This window comes from Sebastes fasciatus, chromosome 3 (genome assembly GCF_043250625.1).
Source record: "Sebastes fasciatus isolate fSebFas1 chromosome 3, fSebFas1.pri, whole genome shotgun sequence".
NCBI classification, from domain to species: Eukaryota; Metazoa; Chordata; class Actinopteri; order Perciformes; family Sebastidae; genus Sebastes; species Sebastes fasciatus.
In genome coordinates, this window is record NC_133797.1 from 23,574,609 (window position 1) to 23,594,542 (window position 19,934).

Below are 19,934 nucleotides of genomic sequence, written 5' to 3' on the forward strand. Positions count from 1 at the left end.
TCTTTTGATTCAGTTTAAATGTATTTTTATATAAATTCCTGGGTTTCATTTTGCCCTTTTTTTTAGTAATTGTTTTGTCAACAAATGCTTTTTTTTCACTACTCCTTAGGGTGACCAGACCAATCAAATGTGGGATAAAGAGTGGGACAATGTGGGACACGTTACCAAGGCTGAGCGGTGGTCTACAATTTTGATACAATGTCTATCTAACTTAAATAATAAACATTTCTATTCTGCCCCTTATCTTGTAACATCTCTATGCTTTGCCCGGATGCAACGATAGATCAGCACATCTCTTTTTGAGCCAAACATTTCTTGTCTCACATGAACTGTGTCGCTTCATGTCGTATTACTGCCGGTGTGAAATTTAAAAATAACTGTCAAACTTCACAAAAAACTCGCCTTCCACCGGTTTCACCCACTAATAAGAGTTCTTGTTTGTAGTTGCATTTCTTTTTCTTTGTGGTAGTTTCCATCATATTTTGCCTAAATATGCATAGCTTGTGACTTTGCGGTGACTCGCAATTTTCCGTAGCGTAGCAAAGACGGTGACAGGTCAACCTGCACTTGACCCAGGTGTGCATAATTTGATTGACAGCAAACGGCCCCGTGATGACAGCCTTCCCTGCTTTCTTCACAGCCATTGGATAAAAGCCAGAAAAGTGTCTGCAGTGGTTTGACTTTTGTAAAGTGGGACACCTGGTCACCCTACTACTCCAGTTTATAATCCTGGTTCTTCAACATCCCTTTTTAAAGTTGTCCTTTGCCAAACCACCTCATCTGCCCTTTATATTGGGGATGGCAACGCCGATGACTCAGGACAAGCAACAGTGACCAAAACTAGTTTTTTACTCTTTGCAGTAACACATGCAGCCAGCAGGTGTCACTCAGAAGCATATTAAACCTCAGAATAACCTCACAAATTCACTACTGTGTGTTACTGTTTGTCTAAGTACTCCCTGTGGTCCACACAGACCGACATCTCTGAGAGAGGCCATGACACACAGAGGCCTGCAGTCCGCTAATGTTTTGGTTCCGCCTTTATCTCTCCAGGGTCTTGTGCATGGCTCAATCAGATAAGAAGACGGCTGTTGTTGTGGGGTTACGGTCGGATGCCGGAGGGGTCGGAGGGGCCAGGGGTCTCCAGACAGGAACCCAGTAGCTCATAAACAAGGTCAGAGGTGAAAGGTGGAAGCGGTGTCCCTTACAACCCCATTTAAAATCACCCCAAAGTTTTACAAGCACACAATCACAGAAACAAATTCACGTCTTACGGACCAAAAAAGCTGTTTTTATTACATGTCTACATACAGTCCAGATACTGGAGAGAGCATGCACGCTTCAAAAGCAACAGTTCATCATATACATTCATTTAACAAAGGGACAGAATTTAACTTAATAACTTTCATTCAGTTGTAACAACTGCTTTCAATGCACAGAAAGACGACCCAACATGAGTCATTTGGGGAGATCTTTGTTACACTGCCACTGTGTAACATTATAAAAAGCGGGCTAATATCATAAAGGCAGGTGATATCCGCCACTTTTGGAAGAGTACTTTGTAACCGAGGCCTCACTGGATGAGTTCAGAATATGAGATTAGTTCATGCAGAGTTTCTAAAAGATGTTCATTTTCGTATTTGTTTTCTTGCCAAGAGTTAGATGAAAAGATCTATACCACTCATGTCTGTACGGTAGCAGCCAGTTAGCTTAGCTTAGCACAAATACTGGAAACGGAAGGAAACAGCTAGCCTGCTTTTGTCTGAGGGAAACCAAATAATCTTACCAGCACCTCTAAAGCTCATTAATTACCACGTCATCTGACTGTCGTCAAGAAAAACAAATTAGCATATTTCCCCAAAATGTCGAAAAAGTATTTTTAAAAAATATTATGAATTGCAAACAGCAGAAATAAAACAGCAAAGTGCAGTCATGATGATATACTTCAGAGAAATGATAATACTGAACACTGACAAAATAAAATAATGAATGTTAATGTTGTTCCTTCATCTTTTCACTGTAACAGTGTCATGTAAATCCAAACTGATTAACACTGGAGCATGTGGGCAACCAAGTAAGTAACGTATTCACAGCCGAGAAAGTGGAGAGAAGACACTGAAGATGTGAGGGAAATCAGAACAGGCTACATTAAACAGCAGCAGATTAGTCTTTAGGGATAATAATCTCAATCTGTCAATTCGTCTGTCGGTCCATCACTTTGGTTCAGAGTGAAATATTGAAAAAAACTATTGAGCGGATTGTCAATAAATTGGTACAGACATTTATGGCTCCCAGACGGTGAACGCTTTAGTGACTTTAGGGATTCTCTGACTTTTCATCCAGCAACACCAACACCGCCACTTATCCAACATTACGGGATTAGGATAATTGCGCTTTCTTACAATTTGGGTCTTACGTTCGTGCTTACTTTGGTCTTACTTGGGTCTTTCGTCATCATTTCTCTCCTGTAATAATAACGTTGTCTCTCACCATATTAATTACAGAGACCTGGAAATGTGGCAACATGGCTAAAAATAAGTATTGGTGGGGCAAGATTGAACCTGTTGAGGTTTTACACAGTTTTACAGTGCAATGGGATTATTACTGACATTTCAATGTGTATACTTTCAGTTTTAATTCCAAATAAAGTGGTTTAAATCCTTTGACTTAAAGGAATAATTCAACATTTTGAGAAATAGGCTTTTTTTTTCTCGCATTTTTGTTGAAAGTTGGACGAGAATATTTATACTTATGTTAAACATAAAAACTACAGCCAGCAGCTGATTAGCTTAGTTTAGCACAAAGACTGGAAACAGGGGAACCAGCTAGTCTGGCTTTGACCAACAGTAACAAAAACATGTTACATCTTGTTTGTTTAATCCCAACAAAAACCTACACAAAGTGTAAAAAAGACAATTTCATTAACTATCTGATTGACTGATTGCTCATGTTTCTTGCCCCGTTTGATGTTGTTGTAGCTGTGCCTGGATCTCAGCAGTTACTTTGGTGAGCACACAATGTTATCATAACTAATAAAGAAACAAGCTACAAGAGACCAAAATGACCATCTCAGCCTTAATATGAAATGTCACATACTACGATAGCAGAATAAGTACAGCTGAAGCTAACAAACAGACAGCTGAGCGTGACGAGGTGCAGCTGAGGCTGATGGATGTCGAGCGTAGACAAGAGGAAAGATAAGGTTATAACGTTTGGAGCTCATCCCAACTCGTCACATATGGCTGCTTTGTCACGCCCCTTGTTGTCACTTTAGGATTAGGCAACAAAACCACTATAGTTAGGTTTAGGTTACATGGTTGGGTTTACAACTACTACGTTTTTAAAGTGAAAATGAAACTGAACATTGTGAACACGATACACGAACAAACAGCTGATTGTAACGTGACGCACGGGACCCAAACAGCGGTTTCCTGGATGAAAGCCCTGTGTCTGTTGGACCCACCCCGTGAGTGTCTTTTCGCTATTTAAAATAGGTCACCACAGTCACTCCAAGCGCACTTTATCAGAGCGTTTACTGTTGCCACACATGGATTTACATTATAGTTAGTGGTACGCTTCATACCGGTGCTAAGGGGTGCCTTGTGCGGCGGTAACGCACGTCAACGGCCGAGACAAAGCGTCGGTATTTGACGCTCTGGGAATGAGAACGGGCTGTTGGAGCTGAGGCGTACAGAGAATAAATCCTTCTGATTTAGGTAACGTTTCCTCTCGTGCCACCCTCAGGATCTATAAAGAGCAAAGGTGTCTCTCCATTTTGACCTTAAGTCTTCTGGTCTGGTTGCACTTTTGACACCAAACAACAATTCACAGGGTCAAAGTTCAGGTGTCAAACTAATAAAACCCTCATAGTCCCTCATAAAAAGTCAGTCTACTACTCAGACTGCTGTTGGACGTGAGGAAAACATTTATGTCCAAATGTTTCTTCATCACGCCAGAAGAGGGCAGCAGTGAGACTCCTTCGCTTTATTCCTGGATGTGCAATGATTTCCTCCGCTATCAGAGAACATTGAGTCAAGCCAGACATTTACTTCTTCTCCTCCTCCACCACCAGTCAGTCTCTCTGGATGGTGTTAGTGTCGCCGGAGGCCGGGGCACCAAGCAGTGTCTGGGTACAGCAGACAATGGACCGACCTGAACCTGAGAGAGAGAGGGAAATGACTGTCACAATGCCTGGAAGCCGCCAACTGGGGATTTCAAAATAAGACTGTGAATACAATTAGCCGTGTGCATACATTCACACACACACACACACACACACACACACAATGAACAAAGCCAGGAAGCTTGTCATAGTAGTAAAACATACGTTTACATAAAGGAGAATTGTAGTACACATGCTTTAAAGCCTTTCCTCAAACAGCTGCAGGGCTGTGTTGAAATGAAAAAAAAATACAATAAACAATATCTATTATTGATTGTTTGAAAATAAATTTAATCTGTTTCAATTAACCCATCCACCAATAGTTCAACAAGCTTATCTCGTTACCTGCAGCCCTCCAGGCACACTGCCATCAGTGTCTATTGACAAGCTACAGAAATAATGACGATTAGCCCTAATTCAATACACAATGACACGATTACTGACTGGAGGACGAAGCAATGAAGGGAGAGAAAGAAAGAAGGGAAGCTGGGCAAATAAAAAATAAATCCCCTTAATGTCAGGAAGGGTTAAGATAAGATCAGCTTGTGTTTTGTCCTCCGTATTGTTTTGTTGGCCTGTGATGTCAGCATGTGAGGTGTCATGAACCCTGTACTGTAAACAATCTTTTGTGTTAGACTGAGCATCACAGACTAGCATTCACAGGCTAAAGTCTCATCTTTTGCTTCATTAGCATTTAGCAGAGGTACGGTGGCACATTGGGGCCTTCGTAGGTAGAAGAAATACAAATACGGAGCTCGGGAAGGGGGGTATTATTATAAAAAAACTCAGAATTTCCAAGATTAAAGTTGTAAATTTACGGGAAAAAACTTGAATACTCAGAAAAAAAATCAGAAAATTGTGTTTTCTTTGTCAAGGAACCAACTATGTCGCTTCACTTTGCAAGGTTGGATCAACCTCATCACACCACAGACGCCGCTGCTTACCGTGTATTATGCCTGCAGTGGATGACCTCATCAAATTATAGTTTGCAATCAGATTTAGCAATAAGGACACGGGCCCCCCCAAAACATGGGCCCAACGGACGCAGAAAATCGCCTGAAGATCCAGGTACTTTTCCAGTCAAAAGTCGAGCTTTTGCTATACAGTGTTAACCTGGGGGGTGAACCAAAGGGTGGGCGATATGCTTCTGCAACTGACAGCGTTATCAGCTGTAACCGCTGTATGAGGGCAGTGCAGAGCGGTTTCTGTAACCAAGCCAGTGGGGCATGCTCACATGCACTAAAAGCACGCACGGCCAGCCCGGCTATATCAACAAAGCACGGAGAAGCTCTGATTACAACACACACAGAGGGAGAGTGACTTCATTCTCTGATCAGGTAGACATTACTCCTCTATATCTTTACATAGACAGTAGTTGTTTGCTGCTATATTAATGCTCAGACAACCTTTAATTACAGCCCCAGATGTTGCGCTCTTTTGTACGGTGTTCCTTCCTGCATATCAAAGAAACTAAATAAATGTCATAAACTGATAAACATATATTTTACCTTGTAGGATCTTCATTTATTGAAAATGGTCCTTTCAGGTTGACAGTGTTTCTGTTGTTTTCCACTGTGCCGTAGCTGAGAGTCACCTAGAGGAGCAACCAAAAACACAAGCTGTTTAGACAGTTGGCACATCAGTAAGTCTGTTTCTGTGTGTGTGTGTGTGTGTGTGTGTGTGTGTGTGTACCTGGTTGTGTATGTCTGACACCAGTCCCAGGTTCTCCAGGTGGGAATGGAACAACGCTGAGCGGATGAGGCTCACGCCTAGCAGCGCTTCCACGATGTAACCAACGGTGCAGTCGTCGGGGAGGTGAATGTGCTCAGCTGTCGCCATGAAGCTGCCATCACTGGACAGAGAAAGAGGTAGAGAGCATGAGAGGAGGTTTTATGATCAAGCTGAACGGGTGGCAAAAATATCTCAGAATTCATCAGTGAGGATTTACCTGGCCCAGGGCTTCATCTTGAGGGCGAGGCCTCGGCTCAGACAGAATCCTGCTCCTCCTGTGGCGAACCAGAAACGCACCGGCTTCTGCAAACAAAGACACATTTACATACATTATACAGCTCTGTGTGTTGTGCTGCAGTCTAGGGATCAGTGAAGGGCAAACCGATGTAGATCTCACGCTGAGCTCAGCAGAAAACCAGAGTGAACTTTATTCAGTAACTTTTGCAACTTGAAGGGTAACTTCAATATTGTTCAACCTGGACCCTGCGGATATTCAGATTTCACAACGAGACTTCTCCTTGAGCGGGAGTTGGACATAACAAACAGACCGGATCAAGAGGAAGGTAAGACAAACATTTTATTTCTCCGTAGGGGCCATAATGTTATCAGACACTTATAAGAACAATCTGAGCCTGTCAGTGGCAAAAACAACGCTTTTAGTAAACGTAACGTTACATTAGTCACTTTCCCTTGCAGCTTGTTTCGCTGCTGCCGGTTACAGTGTTATTCCTCAAAACTGGACCAGTTTCAAAAATGTTTGTCCCTATTAGTCAGTTAGGCACAAAAACGTGAGAAAACAGGGCCCAGGTTGAAAAATACAGAAGTTACCCTTTAAAGAATGTTTTTAAGAAGCGAGCGATCTAGATGCATATTTTAATTATGGAGCACGAAATATAATTAAATTTCACCATTTCAGTGGTGCCAAGCCTCTCCGTGGCCTCTATTGGTCGCTCCAGGCTGGGCCGGCCGATGTAGACGTCCTGCGTGTGACCGTACTGAGACAAGAGCTTCAGGAGAGAGCCAACGTTCAGGTAGTTATCATCATCGACGTGACAGAACCACCTGCAACAGATGAGAGTTAGTAACATGCTCTTTGTGTGTATGTGTGTTTATGACACTGTGTGTGTGTGGATTGTGTCTTACTTCTTGCCAGAGTTAATAAAAGTGTCGTATTCCAGCGCCATTTTACAGGAGAGGGCCTGGCGATTGTGAGCCGCTGAGCAGTTGGTGTTGATCAGGTGAGCTCCTGATGATCAATAACAAACAAAGTAAGTAATGGTTATTATGGAATTAAAGGTACAGTGTGTAGGATTTGGCAGCATCTAGTGGTGTGGTCGCAGATTGCAACCAACTGAGTACCCCTCCGCTCACTCCTCCCTTTCCAAGACTGCGGTAACGTGAGCCGCCGAGTGCAAAACCACGGTAACACTGTTTGCTTGGCTCAGAGGCCATCCTTACCACAATAACACTACTTTAGGAGCAACGGAAGTCAGACGGCGGTTGGAGTTACCAAGGTTTGGCACTCTGCGGCTCACGTTACCGCAGTTGCACAAGCGTGTCAGAGAACTACGGTGGTCTTCAGGTAACGTAAAAACGAGAAAGGCTCTCTCTAGAGCCAGTGTTTAATTTGTCCGTTCTGGGCTACTGTAGAAACATGGCGGACTCCGTTAAAAGGACCCGCTCCCTATGTAGATATGAAGGGCTCATTCTAAGCTAATGAAAACACAATGATTCTTAGTTTCAGGTGATTATACACTAACGAAAACATAGTTATGAATATTATATTCCATTTCTGTTAATAGATCCCCAAAAATGTTACACACTGTTCCTGTTCCTTTAATAGGAAATATGTATATTTGATGAAGCAACTTTGACTAAATATTCGTTTCAGAAGCAAGAAAGCTGTTTAAAAATGTGATCCCATTACAACCCGACTGCTAATGAATATCCTAATTACACATTTTTCTGCATCGGGGTTGTACAATGTGTCCGTTAGTGAGAAGAAAACCTCATTGAAAGTAAAACAATTCCATGAGTAAGATGAGGAAAGGCCTGTTGATAAAACTGAAGTGATTTCCTGCACTTCATGGAAACGCAGTATTGCTCAGTCAGCAGCCTGGTTCCTGCTTTCCTGCTCACAGCTCTGCAGATAACGCTGCTGCTACTCAGCGAAACTGCTGTGTGTGTGCGTGTGTGTGTGTGTGTGTGTGTGTGTGTGTGTGCAGCTCACCCATCCTCTTCCTCAGCTTCTCGTCCTCTCCATCAGTGAACACGAATATCTGTGGAAAAACACACACGGTTCATGTTATTCCAGCGGCCTTCAGTGACCAGCAGGGAAATAAAAACACCATTATACAGACGCTCTCACTGCTCCACCATCGTTGTTCATGGATGACTGTTTATGATCTCAGGTGAGACTCCACCTGTTTCCTCGGTCACACACACACACACACACACACACACACACACACACACACACACACACACACACACACACACACACACACACACACACACACAAACACTGACACAAGCCAACACACACAGCAGCAGCAGCATGCACTGCTGATATTGGATGGAAGCCAAGACAAAAGGTGAGCCTCTTGTCTATCAGCAGCAGAACAGCTGGTCTCAGCTCTGTCGCTGTGTGAGTGTGTGTGTGTGTGTGTGTGTGTGATGAGTGACAGGGTCGTAGGTCACAGCGTACTCAGGAAGCCGTGTAGACCCCTAAACTTTCCACAGGAAGTAAACACACACCCTGGGTGCACATACACAGTATAAATATTGTTTTGGCTCTGTACTCCAGGACAATAGATTTGAAATGAAACGATGACAATGAGGTTAAAGTTCTGAATCTCAGCTTTAATTTTAGGCTGTTTACATCCATGTTGGATGAACAATGGAGGACTTGTAGTCCTTTTTATACATACAGTTGGCTTTGTCCCCAAGGTCTAAGATAATGCAGCAGGACAATGATCCTGAACATATAGACAACGTATCCAAAGAGGTTTTTTTTTATGGCCAAACAGTGTAATGTTGTTGTCCAAGTCAGTCACATAACCTCAGTTCAATTTAGAAGCAATTTCACTCGCTGAAGATCAAACTGAAGGCAAAAATTCCCTCGAAACAAGCAACAAGAGGTAATGATGGTGATTTCCAGCCATGCTAGCCGCTCTGTGAGGCTGAACTTCAGCGGTGGAGGTAACGAATTACATTTACTGACGTTACTGTAACGGTCTTTTTTTTGTGTACTAAAGGAGTACACAAATTTTACTTTTACTTAATTACTATTCATCACAAGTATTGTAGACCTACTTCACTACATTTCACATCCGTTACAGAGTAAAAACAAAGTCACATGATAAACTGTGTGAGAGAGGAACAGAAGAAAGGAGATAAATCAGCAGCTGCAGGTGTGTCTGCGGCTGCATGAGGGTAGCTGAGCTCAAGACAGGAAACGATACATTATAAATGTTTGTGTTCACGGGCCAGGTTCAGCACAATCAAATCAATGATCACATATGGGGTGTGGTTATTATAATTAGCATTATTGTACTAATAATGCTATTATAAAATACCTGCATTAGTTTTGCAGGTATTTTTGTCACGAACCAAAGTATTGGACGAATTCAAATTTTGACGTGATGATGGAGCTAGATGAAAAGTGAAAGGACCAACCAAAGTTACTACAATTCATCCTCTGGGGACCGTGAATGTGTGTACAAAGTTTCATGGCAATCCATCCAATAGTTGTTGAGATATTTCAGTGCCATCCCTGGAGCTCAAACATTTCCAAGTGTCCAAGTTAAAACTGGGCTGACTTTGGTTGTAAAGTATTAAAGACAATGAAGCAATTTAAATGTTGTCACATCGATGCCAAGTCGACTTTTGACCTGCAAACCAACAGATCATCAATATTTAATGGGATGCTGCAGTGCAGGCCTGGCAGGATGTCAGCAGGGAGGATGCCAAGAGTCTGTTTATGTTTGTGCCAGTGAGCTACCTGATCTGAGGAAGTGTCTGTGGCCACACTCCTGGGAAAAATCATAAGCGGCACACAGTGGGCTACCTTCTGAAAAGTGAAGCCAATGAGGAAGTGCCTTAAACCTGCATTCTTTCTAACAGCCAGCAGGGGGCGACTCCTCTGGTTGCAAAAAGAAGTCTGATTGTAAAGAAGTCTATGAGAAAATGAGCCTACTTCTCACTTGATTTATTACCTCAGTAAACATTGTAAACATGAGTTTATGGTCTCAATCACTAGTTTCAAGTCTTCTTCAATACAGCATGATGTTCATTTAGTAAATTATGGACCCATTTAGAGTCAAATAAACCATAAAGCAGGGGATGCTTTAGGGCGTTACTACATTGTGATTGACAGGTCGCTACCACGGCCTTGTCTGGTCTGGTAGTTGTCCGTGTTTTCGTCTGACAACTTTAACCCTTTCACAGTGTGTTTTCAGTTCTTCAAAGTTAATTGTAACATTTTGGTCGGCTGAAAACGTCTTACTCGTTGTATTTAGCTCCGCCCTCTCGTGGAATTTCTGGTTGCAAAAAACCAAGACGGCGACGGACGAAATGCTGAAGGCTTCGAGGCTTCAAAACGGCAGTCCTCAAACAAATGGATGACGTCACATTGACTACATCCACTTCTTATATACAGTCTATGGTTTGTGCATTATAGCCTTCAGACATTATAGGGCTGTAAAGGTTAACGCCACTAATTTCTTTAACGCATTAACGCAACTTGCAATTTTTAGTTTGTAGCGGGCTCAGTTTTAAAGCTAGAGTGAACATACTGGCATCATATGAAAGAAAAAAACATAAGGAATCCATTGTTACCAACCATGTCATAATAGCTTGTCGAAATCTGCTCAATAACGCTCCAAACTTATGCTAAATTTTGGCGAGGAGAAACCGGCATGGCCATTTTCAAAGGGGACCCTTGACCTCTGACCTCAAGTCAGCTCACTGACACAATGACAGCTGTTGTTGCCTGTTGGGCTGCAGTTTGCCATGTTATGATTTGAGCATATTTTTTATGCTAAATGCAGTACCTGTGAGGGTTTCTGGACAATATTTGTCATTGTTTTGTGTTGTTAACTGATTGTCAGTGATAAATATATACATACATTTGCATAAAGCAGCATATTTGCCCACTCCCATGTTGTTAAGAGTATAAAATACTTGACAAATCTCCCTTTAAGGTACATTTTGAACAGATAAAAAATGTGTGATTAATTTGTGATTAATCCCGATTAACTATTTTAATCGATTGACAGCACTAAAAAAAACATGTTTTTACTTAATTTTAAGTTTTCGTTAACTTATATATTTACTTTCTGTCCCCTAAAACATCTGTAATTTGTTCATCTGATTGTAAACATCCTCAAATTACAGATCAAAGTCAGCACCTCATAATCGCTGCTTCACTTCAAATCGCTGGAGTGCTGGAGTACAATAACAAACATGTGTCCTACTGTCTTCACTGAACTCACAACCCCAGTGAGGACAAGAAGACCAGGCTCAGAGGGATTTCCACTCTGCCATGCAGCACAAATTCAATAATAAATCTTTGGTACTGTGTGATCACACCGCTGCCTTTGGTAGAGAGAGAAAAACATCTCTGTGTGTCCAGCCAGCTGTGAGTTTCCGTCAGTCTGTTTTTTTTTCCACTCTGAGCCTCTTAAGCCTCTAGAGAGCAGTCAGCTTCTGAGTCAGTTTATGTCATAGGAGGACAAGGAGGAGGGTGGGGGGTCAGAGTGAGGAGAAAATGTGGATTTGAAGGGGGGTCGGTGGTTTCGCCAGGACTTAGACAGGAAACAGCGACAACAACAACCACCGAGGCGGGAGAAAGTGGTGTCTGTGTGCATGTGTTTACTCTTGTGATCAGACACATTTTTAACTTCCCATGAGAAATCTGGTTTGTTCCCAGGGCATGTGAAGGTAACACTGTGAGAATGTGTTGCTGCATTTCCATTACTCAGCAGTCTCAGAGTATAGAGGTGTGTCTGGGAAACAGGTAGAGTTACACCTGGCCGTGAGAGCAGAGGCAGGTATGCGTCACACACCAGCTGATTTCCCCGACATGGTCTCTATTTACATGTCAACAGTCTCTGTGCAGCATGAGATGGGACTTGAGCGAGGCCTTTCCTCAAACACTGAGGTTTAAATGGGAATCAGATCGACCGCCATGCGCTCCGCAGCCGCGTCTGCCTTCGATTATGAGCTTTGAAGCCGCTGGGTGCAGCTCACCACAGCCCCATGTGTTTTACAGCAACAGATTCATCTTTGACTCACTCACCACCGTGATTCAGAACCAAAAAGCTGTCTGTTCGTAGCCGTTTGATCTCAAATATTTATCTGTGAGGCTCAACATGATCTCTCTTTCAAATCCAGTAGTCATGTTACGACTCATCCAGATCACAGGACTGCTGCTTGGTTTAATGATGAGGAAAAGATGGTTTCTAATAGGCTCAGTGGCAGAAGAAGAATTCAGATTTAGAGCTGCGATGATTGGTCAATTAATCGGAAATCAACTGGTAACTATTTTGATAATCGATTACTTGTTTGGGTTGTTTTTCAATCTGAGTTCCCAGCTTCTTTAATGTCAGTATTTCCCAGTTTCTTTACTTCTTTATGGTAGTACAGTGAATATCTTTGGGTTTTAGACTGTTGGCTGGCAGCTTGGACTTGGGGCATGTCTAGAAGGGAGCCCGCAAATTGCATAATCTGATCTGAGATCTGCAAAATGTTGCTGCCCGACGACCTATCCTAACCTTAACTATTCAAAGTCAATGCCTAACCTTAACTATTTTGTTTGCACCGCAAACCAAGCAATAAAACAAAGGAAGGCATAAGAACAATAAAACATGTAAAAGATAAGAATAAAACAAAGGAAGAGCGACGGTTAGTTAAAGGCAATGCTAAATAAATGCGTTTTCAAATGTTGTTTAAAAATGTTCACAGAGCTTGCATCTCTCTTGCAACACTAGTCCGCCTTCAGCTTAGTGGTGGTGACGTGTGAAATCATGCGACCGTGGTGTAGTTCGTTTATAGCCCAACGTTAGGTTTTTACTTCTGGGGATTGCATTCACACTTCTAAAATCATAAAAGTGGTATTCATTTGTGAAGATTATCTCGCTGAACAAAACGTACCATAAACGTTTGTTTGCCACAGAGCTTATTTCTGCAATCATCCAAAACCCAATGCAAAAATCCCATTGGCTTTTTGTCGAGAGAACCCGGGCGATGCTAACTTCCTGGATGGCCTACAAAAATACATCATCCCTGCAGCACTTTATTCAGATTATTAACTTAAGTAAAATAAACAATGGTACAATAGAAATATACTAAACTACACATAGGCTACATGTCAGACTCAGGCTAAAGAGAGGCTCCTTGGTTGTAACAACATTTTAATGTTGAAACTGGTCCAGGTGGAGCATCATCTTTACTCCTTTATCTGTTGTTGGGTAGTTTATAGGCATTGAATCATATTATATATGTTTTAACGCAAAAATAACCAGTAACTACAGCTGTGTCATAACTCTAGTGGTGTATAAATTACATTATTTCATTCTTAAATGTAGTAGAAGTAGAAAGATGAACAAAAAGTATCTTAAAAATGTATTTGTATGTTGTTTCCATCCACCTCTGAAGCTTACTTTCTTGACTTTCTCTGTTATTTCAAAGCCATGACATCTCAGTTTGTATGGTGTTTGAAGCTGTTTTTTATACAGTGAGTCTCTCTGCATGTTGATGACAGTCTGAACTACAACTGAACAAATGTTTTGTTGTATTCGCAGCCTTGAAACAAATCTGCATCTCATCGAGACCATAATCCAGGATTCATTCATCCATCTGAGTGCTACAGACTTTCTATTCCTCTTCATGTCCCCTGCTGGTATAAATAATGTCAACACGTTAGCAGCAGTGTGTTCGACCTGTTAACCCTCTCATCTCCCTCTCATACATTACAAAGGCCTCTATCTCTTGTTTTACAATCCAGCGGCAGCCTGGATCAAAGAGCTACTGGTCCCAGTCACATCAGGGGGATTATTTAGAACTGGCTTATTGCAGCAGGAGATGAGGGAAACCTTTATTATACATATACAACTTCCCCTGATATAGGAACTATTCACACAAGGATCACACTTTGCATAAAGTAACAGATAATGTGCATTTGAACTCAAGACAAATGTTCCTTCATGTGACCACCTCCCCAGCTGATAAATCACATAAACACAAGTTTACAAGTAAATTCAAAGTATTATCTGGTAGCATGTTTATTCTCCTCTTGTGTGACTATAGGATTTGCACAAAATAACATAATAAAGGCTAATAAATATTCACTTCCTGAATGGTTTGGACCTGCATTAACACAGCATGTAGCTTACTTCTCTTCAGGTTTCTAACAGCTGTCATGTTTTTGTTTATTAAGTCCCATTTCTATGATTTGAACTGTATTGAGTCAGTTTGTGTCTTCTGATCTCTGTTTCTTTTTTTATACTTTATTTTTTCCCTTTTTTCGAGGTTGTTTTCATATATGCAATTTACAGTTTTCGTTATTACAATAGTTTATAAACCAATTTTTTAAGTAGTTGAACTTATAGACGAACATAAGAGTGATATAATAATAATAATAATAATAATAAATAAATAAATAAATAAATAAATAAATAAATAAATAAATAAATAAATAAATAATAAATAAATAAATAAATAATACAAGAGAGTAATAATAAATTAAATAAACAAATAAGTTAATAGAAAATAAAAAGGGATGTTCTCTGTTTCTAAGTGACAGGTATATGAGATGACCTCTAGTATACTGGCTCACCTGTTGCATGTTTCTGGAGATCCAGGTGTCCAGCAGGAGCTCCAGTCTCTGCCGGTGATATCTCCCGGTGGTCTTCACCGCTATGAACAGGTCAGCCGGTGAGAGATGCTCCACCGGTCCGGGGGCAGCGCTCCTCCTCGGTTGGCCGCTCATCGCTCGCCTCTCCCGGGTGAGTTTCCTGAAATACGCGGAGAAAACTTTCGTCGCTGCAGCAGCTGGAGGCTCCTCCGGCTCTCCGCTGCTCGGGTGTCCGACAGTGACGACCAGCATCCCGGTCACCAGCAGACAGGTGACCGCGGCGGCAGCAGCAGCGGAGCAGCTGAAGGTGCTGTCTGATCCACCGGCGGGTTTCCACATTGTTGTGACGCTTCTTTCATGAACAGAAACAAAAACAAGTGTGTAAAGTTTCACAACATGTCCAGTGTGTGCAGCCTCCAGTAACAGAAGCCACCCTGCTGGTGTCTTCCAGTGGATGATGATGATGACCTCCTGCTGCTGCTGCTGCTTTATGTCACACTGAAGTTATAAACTCCTCCAGTGGGCGGTACCGGGTCTTGTTCAACCAATGGCCGGTTTGAGCGCTCTGTGTGTGGGCGTGGTTAACTAGCAAAGAGGCGGTGAAGTTTCTGGATGAACATCCACATGGCAGCAAACAAGCCAACTTTATGTACTGTAAACTATGCAGCATTTTTACATGGTGCTTTGTAGGAAGAAGAAGAAAAATGGAGAAAGTATAAAGACAATATATAAATCCTAGAGATTTAAAGGGACTGTTTGTAAGAATCAGAAATGCTTGTTAACAGCGACACCTGTGGCCGTTAAGTCAACGAAAGTCAGCGTCGGGCTCGCACTTGTGCTCGCTCTACATAGATATGAACAAGCATCGCTCAAAACAGTGAGGCGACACACGTCAACTAAAACCACAATATCACTCTATATTTCACCTGCTTGGCAGTAATGTTAGCTGACCAGACGAAGGTCTCTCCATGAATCAATGCTGATCCTAGTGTTGGCGTTGTTTTTTTCTTTGAGAGTTTTTTTTTTCTTTAATAAGCACCTGGGTGTATTTGGTTGTGTTGTTGTGTTTACAAGGCCTCATAGTGAATTAGAGGGAGTCGACACCACAGAAGACTGTGGTTCTTGAAGGGAACACAGGGTTAATAGTAGCCTCTACTTCACTGCTACTGATGCACTCACAACCTTAATAATACTAGGATTAAAATATGAATGTTATATCAGGTATTTCATATGCAAAGTAATGCGTATGATATATAACTCAGCACATTACAGCAGTTTGGAGTCGCTGAAGATGAAAGCAGCAGTTTTCCTCGTTGGAGAGCAGCGTGCCCGGAGTTCCTCTGTGTGGGAGCCTGGCGGGTTGTCCTCCAAGTGGACAGATGTTGAAGACGACCGTGACATTGGAGTGTGTGTAGTGCTGCCAACTACACACACACACACACACACACACACACACACACACACACACACACACACACACACACACAGAGGACAGACGTGCCAAGCAGCCAGGTTGCCAGATCCACCAACCATCTGAGGAATGTTTCCTCCCTAATAATGTGTAGTTTGTCTGTGCTGTATAATCTGTGCCGATCCCTCAAGCAAAGTCAGTATAATGTTACACTTTAAGAAACTCTCTGTGACCCCCAAAGGATGGACATCGCTGGGAGGGTGGAGGGCTGCATTATGCTGTACGAGTGGCGTTCAAACGTGCCCAGTCCTTAAAACTGGTGCACTTTACTGAGATGGAAAATATGTTTAATTTGTCCAAGCAATCCAAACTTTCTAGTTTACTAGTTTTGATTGCATCCATAGAATTTGAGGACGTGTCCGTGTTGTCTTAAAGGGACTGTTTGTAACTTTTTAAGCGTATAAATGTACCGGGTCGGGACACATGCGCGCTCACATATGCGCGCTCGCATATGCACGCTCAAGTGTGGCCGGAGTCTCTCCTCCTCTACCTGCCTGCTTTCACTAACACAGCGCACGTTCTCGCGTACTCGCTCCACCTCTAGACGTGAACGCGCGCTCACTCCACACTGCAGAAGACTTAGTTTAGCTCTGAGAATATCTAGTGAATGTACAGTGGACGTTTGTGGAGAAATAAATGCTGCAGCTCCTCCAGATCAACAGAGGTTTCCCGTGTCTTGTGAAGTGACGGGGCTCCGCAGCGAGTAACGTTGTCGTCTCGTTACCGAACGGGTGCCGGTGTCTCCCCTGTTCTCTCTGGCTGCGGGCGGAGACGACAACGTTACTCGCAGCGGAGTCCCGCTGCCTCAGCCTGCGCTGAAGCAGGAAAAGCCAACACTAGGATCAGCACTGATTCATGGAGAGACCTTCGTCTGGTCAGCTAACATTACTGCCAAGCAGGTGAAATATAGAGTGATATTGTGGTTTTAGCTGACGTGTGTCGCCTCACTGTTTTGACCGATGCTCGTTCATGTCTATGTAGAGCAAGCAAGCGCGAGCCAGACGCTGACTTTCGCTGATTTCACGGCCACAGGTGTCGCTGTTAACTAGCATTTCTGAAAGTTACAAATAGTCCCTTTAAACATGAAAGTTCATTTTTGGCCTTGAAATCAGTGGGGCGGCTGTAGCTCAGTAGGTATAGCGGGTCGTCCTCTAACCGCAGGGATGAAGGTTTGATCCCCGGCTCTGCATGTCGAAGTGTCCTTGAGCTGAACTCCAAGTAGCTCCCTGGGAGATTTACAGCAGCTCACTGCTCCTAATGCTCAGGATGGATTAAATGCAGAGGTCAAACTTTATGTATGTACCTTTATGTATATAACAAATCTAATTAAGTTTAAGGTTTTTTGTTTTTTTTAAGAAAACAGCGGTTTTAGTTGCATATCTGTCATGGAGAGGGACCTGTTGACACACAAGAGAAAAAGCTAGTAAATAGACCCTGAGTTGGGGTTGAGTAGGCCGAAAAGTTTGCATCTCCATGACAAGTGAGCAAACTCAATGTGCTGAATGAAGATCATGTGAAATGGTTAAACGCTCTGGAAAATGCCAGTAAGTGAACCTTGAGTTTGGATTATTTTATTATTTAACTGCTATTTCCAAGGTGAGGAATGAGTTTCCATTCTTAAAATGTTTAATCAGTATCTGCTAGTGTATGTATTGCTAATGTATGGCGACATACCGTAGAATGAAGAAATGACTTCACATCCTGTAGCTTAATACCATTCAGATAAACAACATGTTACCAAGAACTCTTTTAACTGATAGTAAAGGTCACCAGGAAACACAGTAGGCGTATCAGCATGCTTCCCATTTCGTATCACAAGTGACTAAAACTTTAAAGCTTCTCAATACTGAAACTCAAAACTGAACCAATAAACATTCAATGATCTTTGGCCTTACATTTGTGCAACATATCGGACATTTATGTGTTGTTTTGTCAGGGGAACTGTTATCTCACACAATCTAATCATCAGTCAGGCTGGAACATTAGTCATCATCCTGTTGATCACTGAGAACTTTAAGACACATTAAAGAAGATGGAAAAGTATATTCACACACATCTACATGCATAGCAGTTAAAAATGCTTTCTTACAGTTGACTTTTGTCTGTTTTACTTTTTGATTACAGTGCTGCTGCTTCTTCTTGTAGTGACACCTTTTTTTCTGTTTTATACCACAAATGAACTAATTATCATAAATTATCAATAGTCATTAGCAATGGTGTAACAGTACTTAAGTATTTTTGGGAGTATCTGTACTTTACTGGAGTTTCTAAATTTCTGTCAACTTTCACTTTCATTTCACATTTCCTAAATAAAATGTGTACTTTTACTCCGATACATTTCCCCTAAGCATCTTTGTTACTTCGTTACTATTGCAAGCAAGCAGGTTTAGGGAATCAGTGGTCCTAGTTAGCAAGTTACATCATTCACGTGATGAGCAAGTGCAAATAAAGTGCTTTTAAAGCCTTAGTTAAGTTTTGATTTCTGCTCAAGTCCAGGCAGGCTGCATGTCAGATCATGCTGAAAAACTGGATTTTGCTCTTTAAATCCTTTAAGTTGCGGAGACCTCGTTTTTCTTCAAGCATGTAAGCTCCATTTTAAAGGTGGTGTACATGTTACATGTTAAGAGGAATAATAAGATCATGGTCACACTTGCGGGAATGCAGGCGAGTGATCGTCGCCTGCTGAGGCGATTGTTGAACTGAAAGTTCACCAAAGCGACCTGCATTTTGAATGAAAAGATGAGAATTTGCTTTCGCTCGCGGTGAATGGAAGTGAATGGGAGCCGAATATTAATTTTGTGCATGTGTGACCGCCCCATAAACTTCATAAATCTCAAAATTCTGACTTTTTTTTTTTTTTAATATATTAATAGCATTTACTTGGGACTTTTACTTTCAATACTTTTACATTTAATATCAGAAAATTATGTTTAATATTTAAGTAGAGTAAATATCAAACACTGTAAGACTTTTACTCAAGTAATATTCTAATAGGTGACTTTAACTTCCACTAAAGTCATCTTCTGGTTAGATATCTGTACTTTTACGCAGGTGTGACTTTCAGGTACACAGGTTTCACAGGGGTCATCCCGGCCCAGAGAGAGAGGGAGGTTCGTGGGCTGGAAGCGAGGCACACCAACCCGTAAGCCCCACTCAGTTTCACTGGACAGGTTTCAAAGCTACAGGGCAAACCAAAGTGCAGGAAAAGTGTTAAATTAAATGAACCATGGACTGATTTATCGAGAGTAATCGGGAGCATCTAAAAGTGATTTTGGATGTTGTACTGTATTGTGCCAAGCAGGACATCCCTCTTAGTGGACACAGGGAGAATAATACAGATGCTCTCAATAAAGGAAACTGTTCAAGTTCATGTGCCAATATGAGCTGGCCCTCTTCTCTTTTGAAAGGGAACTCAGTGACTCTTTGGACTATGATGAGATCATCTCTGTGGCGTTTTGTAAGCCATGAAGACAACAGAGGTAGGTCTGCTGTTTTACTCATTTTCACTGTTTCAGCCCGTGAAGAGATTTTACATTAAAGGTCCCATATCGTGCTCATTTTCAGGATTATACTTGTATTTTGTGTTTCTACTAGAACATGTTCACATGCTGTAATGTTAGAGAAAAAAACACTTTATTTTCCTCATACTGTCAGCCTGAATATGCCTGTATTTACCCTCTGTCTGAAACGCTCCGTTTAAGAGCATTTCGACG

General features: G+C 41.9%; 1 protein-coding gene across 1 annotated transcript; it reads right to left on the bottom strand.

The window, feature by feature from the left end:
• Positions 1-1,270: 1,270 nt before the first annotated feature.
• On the bottom strand, positions 1,271-15,247 carry LOC141764459 (beta-1,3-N-acetylglucosaminyltransferase lunatic fringe-like). The gene is made up of 8 exons (XM_074629727.1): positions 14,733-15,247; positions 8,124-8,172; positions 7,037-7,139; positions 6,802-6,955; positions 6,111-6,196; positions 5,855-6,014; positions 5,671-5,756; positions 1,271-4,158 (listed from the first exon to the last, which is right to left on the bottom strand). Exons 1-8 carry the CDS (start codon positions 15,087-15,089, stop codon positions 4,092-4,094), a joined length of 1,062 nt encoding a protein of 353 aa, XP_074485828.1. The 5' UTR covers positions 15,090-15,247; the 3' UTR covers positions 1,271-4,091.
• Positions 15,248-19,934: the final 4,687 nt, after the last annotated feature.

Bases quoted from the DNA above. Each gene is read 5' to 3' on its own strand.
- LOC141764459 (XM_074629727.1), bottom strand. From the start codon at position 15,089: ATGTGGAAACCCGCCGGTGGATCAGACAGCACCTTCAGCTGCTCCGCT. The intron at 6,956-7,036 runs GTAAGACACAAT...CATCTGTTGCAG, and splicing joins TTTATTAACTCTGGCAAGAA to GTGGTTCTGTCACGTCGATG. The intron at 6,015-6,110 runs GTAAATCCTCAC...TTCTCTGTCCAG, and splicing joins AAGATGAAGCCCTGGGCCAG to TGATGGCAGCTTCATGGCGA.